Raw genomic sequence first — 17,301 nt, 5'->3', positions numbered from 1 at the left:
CAGCCCGATACTCCCAATTCTGGATCTTTCAGTGAGGTATTATCCCCATCCTCCCCTGTGGGCTGCTGTCATTCATCTTCTACACCTTGTCTACCTTTGCTTCTTGCATGTGAATTTTTTTAGATGATGGAGTTCTCGCTCTGTCACCCAGGCTGGAGTGCAATGGCGCAATCTCGACTCACTGCAGCCTCCGCCTCCCGGGTTCAGGTGATTCTCCTGCCTCAGCCTCCTAAGTAGCTGAGATTACAGTCGCCCGCCACCACACCCAGCTAGATGTATTTTTAGTAGAGATGGGGTTTCGCCATGTTGGCCAGGCTGGTCTCAAACTCCTGACCTCTAGTGATCCACCCTCTTTGGCCCCCCAAAGTGCTCAAATTACATGCATGTGAAATTTAAAAAAGAAAATATTACATAACTGCAAGGAAGGCATAAGAAAGACTCTCTTCGTTTATTTAGTTGATCCCCCTTCTCAATTCCTAATAGTCTGACACTTATTGCCATGTTTTATTTAATATTTTTTATTTAATCTTTTAATTTAAAAAAGAAACCCATTAACAGTACATTTTGGTCTAAAATGGTCCCTCTGCTGAAATGCTAGGTGCTAGCCGTAATTCTGGCTTTAAAACCAAAACCCCAAATATTTAATAAATAAAAATTAGAATTAGTTGCCATTCTACTCCAAACCAGCTAGCCTAGCTGAAGAGAAGAGGGAAAGGGAAGAGGCCAGAGAAAGGAGGAGGCAGTCAGATCTTAGACCTGTCGCTACAGGGACAGCTGAAAGAAGTAGCACTAAGAAAGATCATCCGAGCAGTCCCCAGTACAGCCCCCACTTTTTGGCAGAGGTAGGGTAAGGGTTATGTGCACCCTCCTCCTACCCTCAATTCATCTGTGTCATAGAGGGAGAAAGTTAAAAGCTCAGCTTTGGTTTCTGGCCCAAGTTAGGGAGCTTAGAAAGGTTAGCCTTGGTCCAGCTTTGGCAGAATGAGGCCCACAGATGGGACAATAAGGCACAACCCTGGCTCTGGAGGTCAGGGAGTCAAAGGCAAACAGCTGGGGCCAAATTCTCAGAATAAGGAATGTGAATTGTAACCCCTACCCACAGAGAGCTGAGGGAGGGCCTCAAAAGCAGTAGAAAGGATGACTTGGCGGATAGGGAGGAAAATACGACCATCCCCCTCTAACAGAATATAACCAACGTCCCCCTACCTGGGGATAGGCTGGTTAGAATTTGGTTTAAAGGCAACTGGGTGACAAGGAGGGAGGATGCAGAGAACTCTCCTCTCACTTTCTCCTTTTTCCCCAGAGCTTAAAGTGACCCTATAGCGCGGGGAGGGGGGTAGTTCCTTGGCTTTATGCATTAATCTGGGAGGCAGCTGGAATAATGGTTCAGTCATTCTTACGATGGTTGTTATTGAGGATGGGGTGGCCATTGGCTAGGGGCCGGCTCTTTGCTCCTCCCCCAGCTGCAGCCTCCTCCCCCTCTGAGCTCTCTGTTTCTTCCCGGTCACTGCGTTCATCTTCTACCAGCTGTGGAAAAGGGACAAGAAGGGTTATTACATGAGATCCTCAAACCCCTAAGTACTGCTTCTCTCTGAGGGCTTGTTCCTGTTATACCCAGGGCTCCACACTAGTTTTTTAGAGAGTTACTGGCAAGATGGGAGTTCAGGAAGTTGTAGAGAGTAGTAAGGCCTACACAATGGGAACAGGGCTTCACCTTTCCAGTTATGAACTTGTGGGCCATGCGCAAAATGAGGTAGGCCCAGAAGATATGCAGCAGCTGTAGAACTCCCATCATGGAATTGAAGAAGTAATAGCCAAAGAAGGCAGGATAGAGCTCCAGTGGGTACACCAGGGTGCAATGCAGGATCCTGAGGATTCAAGGAGAGAGAGAACGTGGACAAGAGCAGGTCAGACACCGGGGAGATACAGGAGGGGAAGAAAGGCAAGGCTCCTGATTTCTTCAGAACAGGAGTGTAGCCTAGCTGCCTACTCACCAGAAGGGCAGGATGACCAGTCGGGTGATGATGAAAACAATGGCGAAGACGATGAAGATGTTGTTGCAGGTGTTCTTCCATCCCGCGTAGTTAAACATCTTGGCTGACTGCATAGAGAGCCCCCATCCATCATCATGGGCTCCTGACTCCCTCGAGTACATTCATATGTACACTCCAGTTAGGAGCACTGACTCTGTGCCCTCCTCCTTGGTCCCAGGAATGTCATCCTCCAAATTCCCACCCCGTACCTCCCTCCCAAAGAAAACCAAAGGGACAGAAGAACCTGCACCAGGGTCTCTAGATTTGAGGAAGCCTGACCTCCAGCAGGTAATCGGAAGAGTCATGCAGAGCCATGATTAGAGTCCCAGCTCGGATGTAATTGGCAAACCAGGAAAAGCTGATGAGAATGATGGTGGCCACATGGTGGATGATCTGTTCCTTGAAATCCTGCAGAGATGATGCAGGCCCCAGGGCCTTTTTTTATTCCCCAGCTCTCACTATGCCTTCTTACCCCTTGCCTTTGGTTCCCCATATACCAACAGCTCCATTCAGAGTACCCAGAAGTCAAAGGAGAGGGTGTTCATCCCAGGGCCTCATTTTGGCTCTGAGGCTTAATTGCACAACCCCTTCACCCACCTTTCGCTTGACATCAGAGGCAATGCTGAAGAGCAGGGACCAGTAGAAGGAAAGTTCAATCATGTAGTACCAATACTGGGAAGGGATAGTGCTCTGGGAGAGGAGAGAGAGGTAAGAGCAACCAGCCCCAAGGGTGTCCCCACTCCACAAACCCCCTAGCCCCTGAGGTTTTTCATTCCATCACTCTAATCCCTCTGCCATGGATTCCACAAACCGTCTCTTCACTAGGGTGTGTCTTAGTCCACCCCCACATGAGGAAGCAGAACTCATACCTGTATGGGATATCCCTCCCAAACTTTCTTCATGTCATAGAACCAGGGTTTCTGCAGAGAGATGGTGAGAAGTTAAAAGAGGAGGAACCCAAATTCCATGGCCTCACCTGACCTTGCCAGAGAACCTACTCCCACCTCCCAGTAATCCCCACTCACATCCACAATGACGGCCATGCCGGCAATGAAGGCAATCAGGTAAAATGTGAATCTCCAGCTGGCAGAGGAAGCAGAAATGGCTAGGTCAGAGGATAGCACAGTCCCCCAGCAGCCCCCAAATACCTGCAGATACCCTCACAAGATACCATTAATAACTGAATTCACCTCCTCACATCTCCCTGCGTATAGCCACCGCCTATCCCTCCCAGCAAGACACATCAGGATATTCCATGTCACCCAGCTTCTGCCCCAGCCTCCCCCACCTGGCTTCTCGGAACTTCTTGAGGAGACTGGGCCGGTCCTGGTTGCGGCGGCGACGGAACCAACGCTCTACCTGGCGGCCAGAGAGCCCGCTCTGCCGGGACAAAAGCTCTACTTCCACCTGGGCACAGTGAAGAAGCCCATTGTTATGTTTACCTTCGGAACTCAGCAGCATCCCCAGCCTCTCCCAGTAACAACCTCAGTCAGCACCACTGCTTCCCCATCTCTTCACCTGCCAGAGCTAACATTCAAACCCTGTCCCCCCACCACCAAACTCAGTGATTCCCAGAGCCAGAGCAGCATGCGGTTCATACCTGCTTGGGCTGCTTGCCACTGGTCAGGTAGAAATGTTCCAAGGTGGCGTTGGGAGGTGCCCGCAGCCGAGTTTTCTCCTTTATGTTCAAGAGGGCAGCCAGTGGTGTAGCCACGTACCTGGGGAAGGGATATGAGTAAGGTATCTAGCTTGCTGGGAAGGGAAAGGGCTGCAAGCTAAGGCAACTTTACCCTGGCCTCAGTTTCCCCAGCTTCCTGGCAACCCCCTTTTCTCTAGCCTCCACGGCTGCCCACAGCTGACAAAGCTGCCTGTGTGTTCACTAGTGGCCAGGCGGGCAGCGGGTAGAGGGTGAGAACAAATAACCATTGATGGAAAGGGCCTGGGGGTGCTGAGCCTTCAGGAAGACAATGGTGCCTTCAGGGGAGGGGGTGCACAGTGGGCAGGAACCTGAGTAGCCACAACATCAGGGTCAAGGGCTAATTAAACAGCAAGGAACAAACTTGAAGTCCAAGAAACTGCAACTGGCAACAGGGGAAGGCATGAGGGTAGGTTGGCATGCTTACAGCTCAAAGAAGTATCGAACGATGAGGAAGAGCAAGGCCAGGGGCAGCGTGATATAGAGATCTGAGGCTTTGGCGTAGACACGTCCATCTCGGTCTTCTAGATCGGCCCAGGTCAAGTTCACAGGCAGCCACAGACGTTCCCACCAGAAGTAATCATACAAGGTCTGGAGCATCCTGAGTGAGGGGCAAAGGGGAGGGCATCAAGAGGGAGTAGCTATGGAGGAAGAGATAGATGAATAAAAGTTTTCAGGATGTATCAAAAGGAGAAGGGGGCAGAGAGTCGAACTCTAGATCCCTATCCTGGCTATGTAACCTTGGGCAAATCAGTTTCCTCATCTGTAATACGGTGGCTTTCCAGTTTTAACATTTACTGTTAGGCCGGCCGTGATGGCTCATGCCTGTGGTCCCAGCACTTTGGGAGGCCGAGGCTGGCAGATCACGAGGTCAGGAGTTCGAGACCAGCCTGGCCAACACGGCGAAACCTCATCTCTACTAAAAAATACAAAAAACTAGCTGGGTGTGGTGGCGGGCGCCTATAGTCCCAGCTACTCGGGAGGCTGAGGCAGGAGAATCGCTTGAACCCAGGAGGCAGAGGTTGCAGTGAGCCGGAATCACGCCATTGCACTCTAGCCTAGGTGACAGCGAGACTGTCTCAAAAAAAAAAAAAAAGCATTTATTGTCTACAGCAACCTGCAGACGTGATTCCCTGGAATTAAAAAACTTGGGGTCCTTACAACCTCTGATTTCGGGGGGTGGGGGAAGAACCTTGGGGGTCTTGTCATTTTGCTATCTGAACCTGCAAGACAGGCAGGACCTGGCCCTAGAAGCTGTAGCCAACAATCTGAGTAAAGTCCCTCCCTTATCCCCCTACACTCTGGCCACTTCCTCGAGCCTCCAAGCCAACTCAGCTGAAAGCTTCCAGGGGGTGCCCCAAAACATTGCAGGGCTGAGGCAAACCCTTCTTCCCCTTCCCTACAACCTACAACCCATCTGAGTAGCAAGTCCCTAAAGAAAAATTAAGAGACAGGGTAGGCTGGGCAGTGGCTCACGCCTGTAATCCCAGCACTTTGGGAGACCAAGGCAGGCTGATCACTTGAGCTCAGGAATTTGAGACCAGCCTGGGCAACACGGTGAAACCCCATCTCTACAAAAAATACAAAAATTAGCTGGGTGTGGTGGCACATGCCTGTAATCCCAGCTACTCAGGAGGCTGAGGTGGGAGGATCACTTGAGCCTGGGAGGTGAAGGTTGCAGTGAGCCATGCTCTTGCCACTGCACTCCAGCCTGGGTAACAGAGTGAGACTCCGTCTCAAAAAAAAAAAAAAAAAAAAGCCAAGGTAAAGCAAAATTATGTCCCCAAATGACACTGAGCTCCACAATCACTGGACATCGAACTACTGCACACAAGGTTGACACTCCATGCCAAGCCATCTAGTCCCTACACACAAGGCAGAAGGACCCTATGTATAACTCTTCAGAAAGAAAAGTGAAGGTAGGGCTGCAAAGAGTCAGGGATTGTGGGGCAGGGAACCAAGAGAGCGGACCAATACATCTGATGGAATTAAGAGCTATTCTTTTATTTTCTTTTGAGACAGGGTCTTCCTCTGTCACCCAAGCTGGAGTGCAGTGGTACAATCACAGCTCACTGCAACCTCCACCTCCCAGGTTCAAGCCATCCTCCCCTCCTGCCTCAGCCTCCCGAGTGCCTGGGGCTATGAGTAGCATGCACTACCAAGTAGCACACACCACATCTGGCTAATTTTTGAATTTTTTTTTTTGGTAGAAACAGGGTTTTGCCATGTTGCCCAGACTGGTCTTGAACTCCTGGGCTCAAGCAACCTGCCAGCCTTGGCCTCCCAAAGTGCTGGGATTACAGGCATGAGCCACCGTGCCTGGTCAGAGCTATTTCGTATAAATGCTCATCCAGAAAACAGAATCCTAGTCTGCAGGGGAACACCCATACCCTCTCAGTCTAGGAAAGAGCCACTATGTAAACCTCCTCCCCCAACTGAAAGACAACAACATGGTGGGAGTGACCACTTGGATACCCAGAGGAGGGAGGGAATGGTCTGTGTGTGGCTCATGAGGGAAGAGCAGCTGCTTGGAGCTGAGAGGAATGGCAAGATGGTCCAGGAGAGCCAGGGATGCTGGGTCCAGCACAACACCTGGCAATCCTAGGACTCAGCAAGAAGCCGCAGCAGGATGACCATGACAGTCTTTTCCAGGCTCCCCACCCCTTGTTCTCCTGGGAAGGAGATGAGGCAGTGGGATTTAGGCTGGCCCAGAAAGTGAAAGCAGAGACAGGAAGAAAAGAGAGTGGTGAAATTGTTATCCACAGTGACCTGGAGACTAGTTGGTGCCACTGACTGAAGACAGAGCCTGAGACCACAGCTGGGTTGGGCTGGTCCTGCTGCTGCTCTGACAGCTCCCGCTCCACCCCCACCCACCACTGTAGCCCTTGCGAAATCCCTCAGCCTGTCACGGGTCAGTATTCCAGCTCAAGGACTTTACCCCCTTGTCCCCACTCCTGGTCACTGCTCTCTCGGATGAAATCAGAGGTCAGCACTGCCAGCAAAGGAGCTTCAGCTCCACCTTCTCCCCTCCTCCTCCCCCAAATCACACACACACATTCCAGACACTGCCCCTGCCCCTTCCACCTCAGCCAGAATAAATATTTAATTAAACAGACGGAAGCCTTCTGAACTGAACAAAATTAAATGTAATTATCCACAGTGGAACTTTCCCCACACAAACACACACTTTTTTCCTAGAGAAAAGTTGTAGAAAATTGAATAAAGAAGGGACAAGGGTAGAAAATGCACAGAGAAGGGACAATGCGGAACACTTTGATGTGTGCACATGGCCCCCTCTTCCCACTTTTTTGCTCAGCCTGATTGGAAGCGAGAAATCAGCCTGACCCAGTCACCTGACTGCTATCTCTTGGAGCCCAACTTCTCCAGGGAAATGTAAAGCCAAAGGTACCATGTTGCCCTGGCAGTCCTAGACTTCAGATCCCATCCCCAACCAGGTCTGTGAAAACTGGCAGGGATGTTTCTCTAGTCAGGCAGCAGGCTGGAGTCGCAGAGGGAGGGTGGAGCCCCTGCTGGACTCCTGGGGCCCAGGAATGTCTCATGCCTGCAAAGCAGGGGGTGGGGGGCAGGCAAAGTAGGCACTAGAGCATGGTCAAGGACAGACACCTGGGCAGTGCAACTTCCTCATCCCCAAGATGAGATAGCGCCTGTCCTCTTCCACTCCAAGCAGGGAGAGTGGAAGACTTGGGAAATGCAGATTAATGGGGGCTTTTACACCGAGGTTGCAGGCTTCCCATGACCACAGCCCTCCATGGTGGTCCTGCACCTCCATTAGCAGAGAGGCACTACCCCCATCTCCCCAGCAGGGAGGCCCCAGATTCAGCAGGGTCAGGACCTCTGACTCAACATGAAGAGAGGGGAGGACAGCTGGGGCCTGGCCGGCCTCACTTACACATCCCCACAGAACCAAAGAGTTGGGTCCCTGTGGCAGTACTGGGGAGGCCTCTTAGCACCAGCACACAGATCCAAGCAAGACCCCATAAACAAGAGGCTGGGGCAAGAAAAGCTGAAGTGTACACACGGTAAGGAGACAACCCTGTTTTTCCAGGCCCCCTGGGCCTTCAGGGCAGTTACTTGACTTCTTATGGAGAAAATCACATCTAGAAACACTTTTCCACCCAGACTTCACTCCCCCATACACATGAAGAGACATGGTATCTGTCTACGCTCTCTCTCACACGCACCTGCCTTGGAGGCACAGATGCCACTTTCTGAGGCACAGGCTGGAGAGGGGCCAGAAGAGCAGGGATTTAACTGGCATTGGATTAGCAGGAACTTGAGCAGCACTCTGTCCAGCCCCAACCTTTGCCCCAACTCTGACTGACACCCCCACAAGACCCCTCTAGGTGGATGAAAGGAGCAGAGGATCCCCATGGGAGTCTGTAGATCCAAACGGCTGAGAAGGCAGAAGTTTCGGCCTGAGAGGAAGGAATTCTCTCAGACTCCAGGTGGTCAGTCTGACTGGCTCTCATAGTTTGGAAGAATAACTGAGGAAAATAGAAAGGAGTTGTTGACAAGGGAGGAGTGACAAAGGTCCCACCGGCTCCCTGCTTCCACTGAAGAAGTCCTGAATAGTCTTCCTTGTTGAAAACTTTCAGGCAACAGAAGCAGGTCATGAACTATAAGTCTACAAGCCATGGATGGAGCCAATGAGAGGTGTGTTATCCCTCCAGGCTGCAGGATGGGCCTCAAAATAAGCCAGATTGTAAAAAAGAGGTGGGTGAGAGGCAGTCAGAACAGTAGTCCTTAGCCTCATCTGGCCTACAGCTTGTCTGCAAAGTCCCACCAAAGGCCTCCACGGACCCAAACACTGCATGAGACTATGGCCCCAGGGGCAGGGAGACGCCGGTAGGTTTGAGAGACAGCTGGGGCGGTGTTGAAGGACACAGTGAGGGATCAGCCAGCCTGTGGCCAGTGACAGGGGAAAAAGGAGGCCCTTCCTCCCAGGGGAAAATCTGGCCAGAGGCCCCAGTGAGGGGAGTGGGGGACCAGGGGAGAAAAGGATCCCTTTCTGGAACAGACTGTGCAGATCACGGTATGGTCAGCGCCAGGTCCTCAGGGACAGGACTGCAGGCAAGTCCTTACCCTTAGGAGCCCCTTTACATGTGCAGCCACTCACACCCCGGTGCGGTCATCCCGACTCCGGTATGCGGCAGCAACCGCCACCCACCCCTGCCCCAGCACAGATATGGGGGTGACTGCCTGCTGGAGACCTGCTCGGACTCACTTCTCCAGGAACAGGGGCTCACTGCATTCGCCACGATCCTCAGAACCCCCTGAACCTGGGCCTGGCAACTCAGGTGACTGAAACCAGGTTTTGATGCCAGGAGCTAGGCTTAGGGAGGGAGAGACTCCAACTGCAGGCTAAAGATGAGTGCTCTACACCTGCAGTCAACCCACTTGCCACGGGCCTCTAGTGATTAACAAGCTACGGCCCAGAAAGCCAGTTCCACCAGGAGCTCCCTTGCCAGCCACCCACACCTCATAACGGTATGCCTTAGCCCTACCGGGCCGGGGCAGGCGCTCTGGGCCGCTCCTTCCTGTTTCCCGTTAAGCACATGGAAGCTCTGACCTCGCCTGCGAGGTGGGCACGGTGGGCCGGTAGGAAGAAAACGGGGCAGGGCCCTCCCCTCTCCTCCCACCCAAGCCACAGGACGCGTCCAGGCCAGGGCAACCCCGCGGGCCGCTGCCAGGGTGGAGGCTCTCGCGCCAATGGTCACCAAGCTCCTCCACTCCCCAACAAAGGGAAGCCCGCGGCTCGGCCCCGTCGCCCGCAGCCCCCGCGTCCCCACCTTCCGCCCTACCTGTTGCCCGGGAAAGCTTCTCCGGCTCAGGGCGGCGCTGCCGCGGACACCGCGGCGCCAGGCCCGCCGGCCCCGGCCGCTCCCTTGAGGCGCTGCGCCCGCCTTACCCGGCGGCCGCCGCCATGAGCGCCCGCAGCGCCCCCCGCCAGCGCCGCCTCCCTCCTCGCCCCGGCCCCGCGGCCTTCCCAGCCCGACCCCTCCGTGGCCCCGCGACAAAGCGGCACCCGGGGCTCCCAACTTTTCCGCAGCCCCTTCCCACCCCCGCGCGGGGCTCGGGCGCCGGGCGGGGGCCCCGACTCACCCGGCGGCAGCGCTGGCGGGGCCGGGGCCGCTGCTCCGTGTACTCCGTCTGCTCGGGTGGCTGCTCCGAGGCCCCGAGGCCTGGCTCCCCGCGCCTCTCCTCCCTCTTCCGCCCGCCCGCCGGCCCGCGCCCGCCCTCGCCCTCCCTCCTCCGCCAGCCGCCGGCGCCGCCGCCGCCGCCCGCCGAGCCCAGTCGAGCTGAGTCCGAGCCCAGCCGGGAAAAGGCCGCGAGCAGCCCAAGGGCCGGGAGGCTGGGCGTGGACGGGAGGGGAGGGCGGGGCGGGCCTCTGCGCTGCGGCTGCCCCTTCGCCCCGGCGCGGGAGCCCAGACCCCAGCCCTCCGCTCCCGGCCCCACAGCCGCGTCCACGCCCGTCACCTTGCGCTAGAGAAGCCGCCGACGTGGGGAGGCGGGTGCGGGCTCCTTCCGCCACTTCGGTCTCTTTTCGGGGTGGGAGGTCTCCCACTGGGACCGACACAGACGCACTGGATGCCGCGGGGTCCCGGGCTCCGAGTGGCGGTGTCCCTGCCCCCTTACTCCTACCCACCCCCACCCACCCCCAACTGCTGTGCGGCCCCCGGTGCCCGCCAGGGTGGGCACATTCCCACTTCCAGCCCCACGGGGCGCGGGCGGAGGAGGGTGCAGCCCGGGGATCCTGCCCAAGTGCCTCGCGCCGAAGCTGAAAACCTCTCCAGGGCAGACCGAAGCAGCCGACCCTCGAGACCCAGTCGGAGCCTGCGATCACTCGGGCGACCCTCGCCTACCCCGCCGTAAAAGCCGCGGCCTTTCCACCTAGGTGCTACGGGACCTACCCCCGTGGCAAGGAAGAGCAAACCCGAACTTGCGCACACCCGGCGGCCCTGTCTGAAAGAGCCACCCCAACTTTTGTTTTGTAAAATGTATGAGTTTTCAAATGACACCACGTTTATCCGTATTCGATTTCGTGTTAAAAAGTGTTTTCCGGCCGGGCGCGGTGGCTCACGCCTGTAATCCCAGCACTTTGGGAGGCCGAGGCGGGCAGATCACCTGAGGTCAGGCGTTCGAGACCACCCTGGCCAACATGGTTAAACCCTGTCTCTACTAAAAATACAAAAATTAGCCGGGCACGGTGGCTCGCGCTTGTAATCCCAGCTACTCGGGAGGCTGAGCCACGAGAATCGCTTGAACCCTGGAGGTGGAGTTTGCAGTGAGCCGAGATCTCGCCACTGCACTCCAGCCTGGGCGACAGAGTGAGACTCCGTCTCAGGAAAAAAAAAAAAAAAAAGTGTTCTCCCCTTGGCCTGGCGCGGTGGCTTATGCCTGTAATCTCAGCACTTTGGGAGGCCGAGGTGGGCAGATCACTTGAGGTCAGAGTTCAAGACCAGCCTGGTCAACATAGCGAGACCCCCAACTCCTTTATAAATTAAAAAAAAAAAAAGTTTTCCCCTTGAGTCGTGTGGTAAAATTACTGTTTCAGAAGTAATTACTGTTGGAAGATGCAACATGGTTTTCCTAGAAAGCTGGTCTTAACTCCTAACGTGAACGAGTGGTGACTAAGATGTATTTGAGGGCTCCTATACAGGGAGAGCTGCAGCTTACTCCATGGAGAGGTACTTTTGTCAAATTTCTCACCTAGATGAAGTATTGCCTTTTTTATGCTGTTGCAATCAGAGCCTCTGACAGTAGCTTGTTTCCCCGTTTATCTGGTCAAGTCCTCGTAGGAAGGAGTGCAACCCCCACTAATCCAGTTGGAGGGCCCATCCCTCATCTCAGGCCCTTTCTGGAGGGTAAGGAGGTAGAGGCTGTCTGACCCAACTGTTTGTTCTGCCTCTCTTTTCAGGGGGACCCGCAGCCCTGACACACCATGGGAAAGATGAGAGTGGTGGCCCCTAACCAGCTCCCAGGGTTTCTCTAGGCTTTTCTAAGCCCCAGGCCTGCCTGATCTCCCAGTTTCCAGCAACCCCTCCAGCTGTGTTTTTCTCCTCCCTCCCTTATTAGCATATCTTCCATTGTATCTTTCTTTCCTTTCTTTTTTTTTTCCCCCTTTGGAGAGGAGGTCTCACTCTGTCACTGCAGCCTCGACCTTCCAGGCTCAAGCTATCCTCCACCTCAGCCTCCCAAGTAGCAGGGACCACAGGCGACGCCACCACGCCCGGCTAATTTTTGTATTTTTGAGATTTCACCATGTCGCTCACGCTGGTCGTGAACTCCTGAGCTCAAACCATCCACCCACCTTGGCCTTTCAAAGTGCTGGGATTACAAGCGTGAGCCACCTTGCATCCCAATTGTCTCTTTCTACCCGCTTGGAACTCTCCTCCTTCAGCCTTCTAATTCCAAAGTTCCCTCTTCCTTTCTTCAGTGCTCTCCCCAGAGTCCTTATCTGCTACACACCTACACACCTTTTTTCCAGCATAGTTCCAGGGCTCTTTGGGCCGCAGCTCACCTTCGGGTCTCTAACACTCTCCACACCTCCGTCCTATTCATCTTCCTTCTTTTAGTTCTGAATCCCTTTCTTGTGGTTTTCCTAAGTGCCAGGCTTTCCTGTAGTCCCTACCAGACTTTTCAAATGCTTCCTCAGGAGAACTGAAGACTGGTTAACTTTTTTTTCTTTTTTTTAAGATAGCAGTGGGGAGGGGAAGTTCTGGGGCAGAAGTTGGATAACCAGGGCCTGAGAAATAAAGATAAGAGGGTATATTCCTCCCCCAGGAGACAAAAGAGGAGGTGGATGGAGAAGGGGAAACTGGGCCTCAGCCAGCACCGGGATGATGCGACCAGCTTTGTCAGCACGCTTGGGGAGCACACACACCGCTTGCCTTGGCTGGACCGGAGACTGTGATCACCACCCTTCCAACCCATCCCCCAACACGTAGGCTGGCATGGCCACGCCCACAGTGCCCCAAGTGCTGCCTGCCTTGCAGTGACTCACTTCCTCTGTATGGGCTGCTGAACTGTCCCAAGGAGAGGACAGGCCATCTCCAGGCCTTCAGCCCCGAGTTTAGCTATCTGGGCAGGCTTTGTGGATGGGCAAGCATACAGGGAGCCCAAATGTGGAAGGTAGGATTTTCAGGTCAGGTGAAACTGTTAACACTGAAGTCTATTTGGGTAAGAAGCAGAGCCTAGCTAGTACCTAATAGAGATTCAGGGGCCAGGAGTTTCGGGGAGGAAACATTTCCTAACAGAGAGGTAAAATAGCCAAGAGGAGTTTCTATGTATTCTGAAATCAGGCAATGGAAAGTATTTGCAGAAAAGCAATGTAGGGACCAGGCGTGGTGGCTTATGCCTGTAATCCCAACACTTTGGGAGGCCGAGGTGGGTGGATCACCTGCGGTCAGGAGTTCAAGACCAGCCTGGCCAACATGGTGAAACCTTATCTCTACTAAAAATACAAAAGTTAGCTAGGCATGGTGGCACATGCCTGTAGTTCCAGCTACTTTGGAGGCTGAGGCAGGAGAATTGCTTGAACCTAGGAGGGTGAGGTTGCAGTGAGCCGAGATCATGCCACTGCCCTCCAGCCTGGCAACAGAGTGAGACTCCGTCTCAAAAATAAATAAATAAAAGGCTGGGTGCAGTGATTCATGCCTATAATTCCAGCACTTTGGGAGGCTGAGGTGGGCGGATAACCTGAGGTCAAGAGTTTGGGACCAGCCTGGCCAACATGGTGAAACCCCGTCTCTACTAAAAATACAAAAATTAGCTGGGTGTGGTGGTAGGCCCTGTAATCCCAGCTACTCGGGAGGCTGAGGAAGGAGAATCACTTGAACCTGGGAGGCGGAGGTTACAGTGAGCTGAGATCACACCACTGCACTCCAGCCTGGGTGTCAGAGTAAGACTCGGTCTCAATAAATAAATAAAAGCAATGTGGGACTTGGAGGCTGAAGAGGTGGACATGCATGAACAGTGGAGGCGGTGTATGTGGCTGCCTTTCCCCTGTATTCCACTGAGAGGGAGCCCAAATCTGCCTTGCCTGCATTGTGGGATGAAGAAAACACTGAGAGGCAGCTGAGAAACATGGATGCTAGTTCCAACTCCATGGCCTCGGGAAGTCACTCGGACTCCTTGAGTCAGTAATGAAAAGGTAGTAGATTAGAGGCTGGGCACAGTGGCTCATGCCTGTAATCCCAACACTTTGGGAGGCCGAGGCGGGCGGATCACAAGGTCAGGAGTTCAAGACCAGCCTGGCCAACATGGTGAAACACTGTCTCTACTAAAAATACAAAAATTAGCTGGGCATGGTGGTGCATGCCTGTAATCCCAGCTACTCAGGAGGTTCAAGCAGGAGAATTGCTTGAACCAGGGAGTCAGAGGTTGCAATGAGCCGAGATCATGCCATTGCACTCTAACCTGGGCAACAGAGTGAGACTCTGTCTCAAAAAAAAGAAAAGAAAAGGTGGTAGATTAGATCCTCTCTAAGATTTCCTCCAACTCTGCAATTCTAAAATGTACAACATGGGAAAGGAAGGTGATCAGTACATCTGTAAACAACTGCAATCCGGCCCAGAAGTTGAACAAAACAAAACCTAGGGAGAGGAATGAGTTTGTAGCAGGTTTCAATGCAGCGATTGTGAACGCATCACACACACACTCCTCACAGGCAAGGACTTCGCTTCTGCCATGTGACTGAGACTCTGTTGGTCTTCTCCAAATTCAGAGTTCAGCCTGGCAGGCCGGCCAGGAGCCCCTTGGAGAGATTCGGCGTGAGGAAACAGGAGGCCTCACGCTTCCTTCAGTTCTCCCTAAATCTGCTGGGCAGGTAGCCAGAAGAAACTCTGAAGGGTACAGAAAGCCGAGGGCCGGGGGGACCCCGGCTGCGGAGCTGCAGTACCGTGTTTACCCAGCCTAACTGCGGTCACCCAGTCTCCTGCATGTGTCTGAGGTCAGCCTCGGGGGCTCCCCTGAGTAGGTATCTACCTGAGGCTCTTCCCCTGATGCTACCTGCATACCAATTCCACCCAGGAACCTGGCGTCCTCAGGAGGCTGCACTTCCCAAGTGGGCTGAGACAGCCCCTTAATATGTGGGGCTGGAGCCAGAGACCTCAAGGGGCCGCTAGGGGGCTCGAGACTCTCAGTGGCTGCTGGCGCCCTCTTGTGGCCATTTTGGGGATTGGCAAGAAAAGTTTCAGAAGCGAGCCAAGATCGGAATTCTTAAGGAGGTAAGTAATAACAACAGTAACAGTTACCATATAACAATACTTATCGTTATATATTTGATAACATTGTGACATTTCTACTTAACGGCGCTGTGCCCAGAACTCTTCTAAGTGCTTTATATGCACTGTAGTTATTTAATTCTCACAACAACCTATAACATAAACACTATTACTTGTCTGTTGATGATGAGGAAACTGAGCACAGAATAGTTGCCCAAGGTCACACAGAAGACCAGAATCCCGACTCTGAGAAGTCTGGCTCCAGAAGCTTTGCTTTTAGCCACCACGCTGAGACTGAGTTCCATTTTGGGGTTGTCAGGTGAAATACAGGACACACTGTTAAACTATAATTTCAGATAAACAAAAAATAATAATTACAGGCAGTGGCTCACGCCTGTAATCCCAGCACTTTGGGAGTCCAAGGCAGGTGGATCACTTGAGGTCAGGAGTTCGAGACCAGCCTGGCCAACATGGTGAAACCCTATCTCTACTAAAAATACAAAAAATTAGCCAGGCATGATGGCAGGTGCCTATAATCCCAGCTACTCGGGAGGCAGAGGCAGGAGAATCGCTTGAACCCGGGAGGCGGAGCTTGCAGTGAGCCAATATAATGTCACTGCACTCCAGCCTGGGCAACAGAGAGAGACTCCGCCTCAAAAAAAAAAAATGTTAGTATATTTAATGAAATATTTGGGTCATACTTGTACCAACAAATGATTCCTCATTTACGTGAAATTCTGATTAAGTTGCATGTCCTGTATATATATTTATTTATTTAATCTAATACCCCTACTTTACAGGGCACTTTTCTCTGCCACGTGCAATTACACAGATTACTTTTTTTTTTTTTTTTTTTTTGAGACGGAGTCTCACTCTGTCGCCCAGGCTGGAGTGCAGTGGCGCCATCTCAGCTCACTGCAACCTCTGCCTCCCAGGTTCAAGTGATTCTCCTGCCTCAGCCTCCCGAGTAGCTGGGATTACAGGCATGCGCCGCCATGCCTGGCTAATTTTTTGTATTTTCAGTAGAGACGGGGTTTCACTGTGTAAGCCAAGGCTGGTCTCGATCTCCTGCCTCATGATCCACCCGCCTCGGCCTCACAAAGTGCTGGGATTACAGGCATGAGCCACCGTGCCTGGCCACATTACCTTGTTTGTTTATTTATTTATTTATTTATTTTTATGAGTTCAATAGTTTTTGGGGACAAGGTGGTGTTTGGTTACATGGATAAGTTCTTTAGTGGACACATTACTTCATTTAATCATCCCAGGAAACCTGTCCTCGGAGGCCCCAGCATGTCCCACAGCCGCCGTCTCTCTCAATCCTCCCATTTAGAGAGCTGAAAGGACTAGCGAAGCTTACAGAACATAGGTGGCAGAGCTGGATATTGAACCCTCATTCTCCAGTTCTGACACAGGTGCATGTTTTCCTTTTAACAGGAGAGAAAAGTGAGGAGCAGTGATTACCGCCACAGAAATATCCTTTCATGGCGTGTCCTCCGGCATGGTCTACTCAGTGTGGTGGAGCCACTGCAGGTCCCTCCTCCAGGGATGTAGGAATGCCAGTGAAGGCCTTCCTGAGTTGGGAGAGAGGCAGAGGAGTGAGTGGAGGCAGGGCTGTAGCTTCTGTGCCCCGCCCCTACCCAGGCTCTCCAGGGAGGCAGGAAAGAGGCTGTGTTTAGACCTGAGAGAGCCAGCTGTGAGGCTGGAGCAGTTGCTGCATGGCGGGGCGGGGGCTCCGCAGGGCTGTTCACCTGCTGCTCTGTGCAGAGACAGCCTCAATCCAGCTGCTGGGGTTGCATCACCTGCAGCTAAAACAGCCACAGGGCCCAGGCTGCCAAAAGGCAACAGAAGCAATCTAAGAAACCAGGCAAGGGAGCCTCCCCCATCTCCCTGTTGCCTTTTGGGAGCGTAGAGCTTCCCTCTGAAGGTAACACCCTTTGCATTTTTCTCTCTTGACTCTGTTCATCAACTTCCACTCCCAAATACTTGTGCCCTTCCTTCTCCACAGATATACACAATCCCTGGGCACTCTCCACCTAGGTCAGCTGGCTCTAGTAAGGCAGCAGTCAAGGGAGTTTCTGGGCTGGGACCCCCTCTGGGGTGCAGGCTGGGGTGCCCTGCTGGTATGTGCCCCAACAGGTTTTTCCCTATCAGCCTTGAAATCAGCCTGCAGCCTGTCTGACCTGCCCCCCAGGGAGCTGGAGCCAGAGGCAGAGCCAGGTCAGAAGCTGGGGCAGAGCCAGGTCAGAAGCTGGACTTTGAGACTAGGTCTCTGTGGTCCCACCTGGACCCACAGGGAAGGCAGTGCATAAAAGCCTCCTGTGTT

The 17,301-nt window shown here is 53.3% G+C and overlaps 1 protein-coding gene across 4 annotated transcripts; it reads right to left on the bottom strand.

The window, feature by feature from the left end:
• Positions 1–429: 429 nt before the first annotated feature.
• On the bottom strand, positions 430–10,506 carry CERS2 (ceramide synthase 2). 4 transcript variants are annotated; one of them, XM_054670785.2, is made up of 11 exons: positions 10,228–10,506; positions 4,157–4,330; positions 3,634–3,751; positions 3,322–3,440; positions 3,059–3,116; positions 2,903–2,953; positions 2,631–2,723; positions 2,313–2,441; positions 1,995–2,101; positions 1,715–1,868; positions 430–1,527 (listed from the first exon to the last, which is right to left on the bottom strand). In XM_054670785.2, exons 2-11 carry the CDS (start codon positions 4,327–4,329, stop codon positions 1,387–1,389), a joined length of 1,143 nt encoding a protein of 380 aa, XP_054526760.1. In that variant the 5' UTR covers position 4,330; positions 10,228–10,506; the 3' UTR covers positions 430–1,386. The 4 variants fall into 4 exon arrangements, with proteins under 4 accessions (XP_054526760.1, XP_524865.3, XP_003308414.1 ...); XM_524865.8 differs by lacking the exon at positions 10,228–10,506 and adding an exon at positions 9,853–10,115; XM_003308366.5 differs by lacking the exon at positions 10,228–10,506 and adding an exon at positions 9,853–10,069 and having other exon boundaries at positions 4,157–4,370.
• Positions 10,507–17,301: the final 6,795 nt, after the last annotated feature.

Source organism: Pan troglodytes, chromosome 1 (genome assembly GCF_028858775.2).
Source record: "Pan troglodytes isolate AG18354 chromosome 1, NHGRI_mPanTro3-v2.0_pri, whole genome shotgun sequence".
Taxonomy (NCBI): domain Eukaryota; kingdom Metazoa; phylum Chordata; class Mammalia; order Primates; family Hominidae; genus Pan; species Pan troglodytes.
The sequence above is the reverse complement of the archived record's forward strand: the minus strand, read 5'-3'. Positions and strand labels throughout refer to the sequence as shown.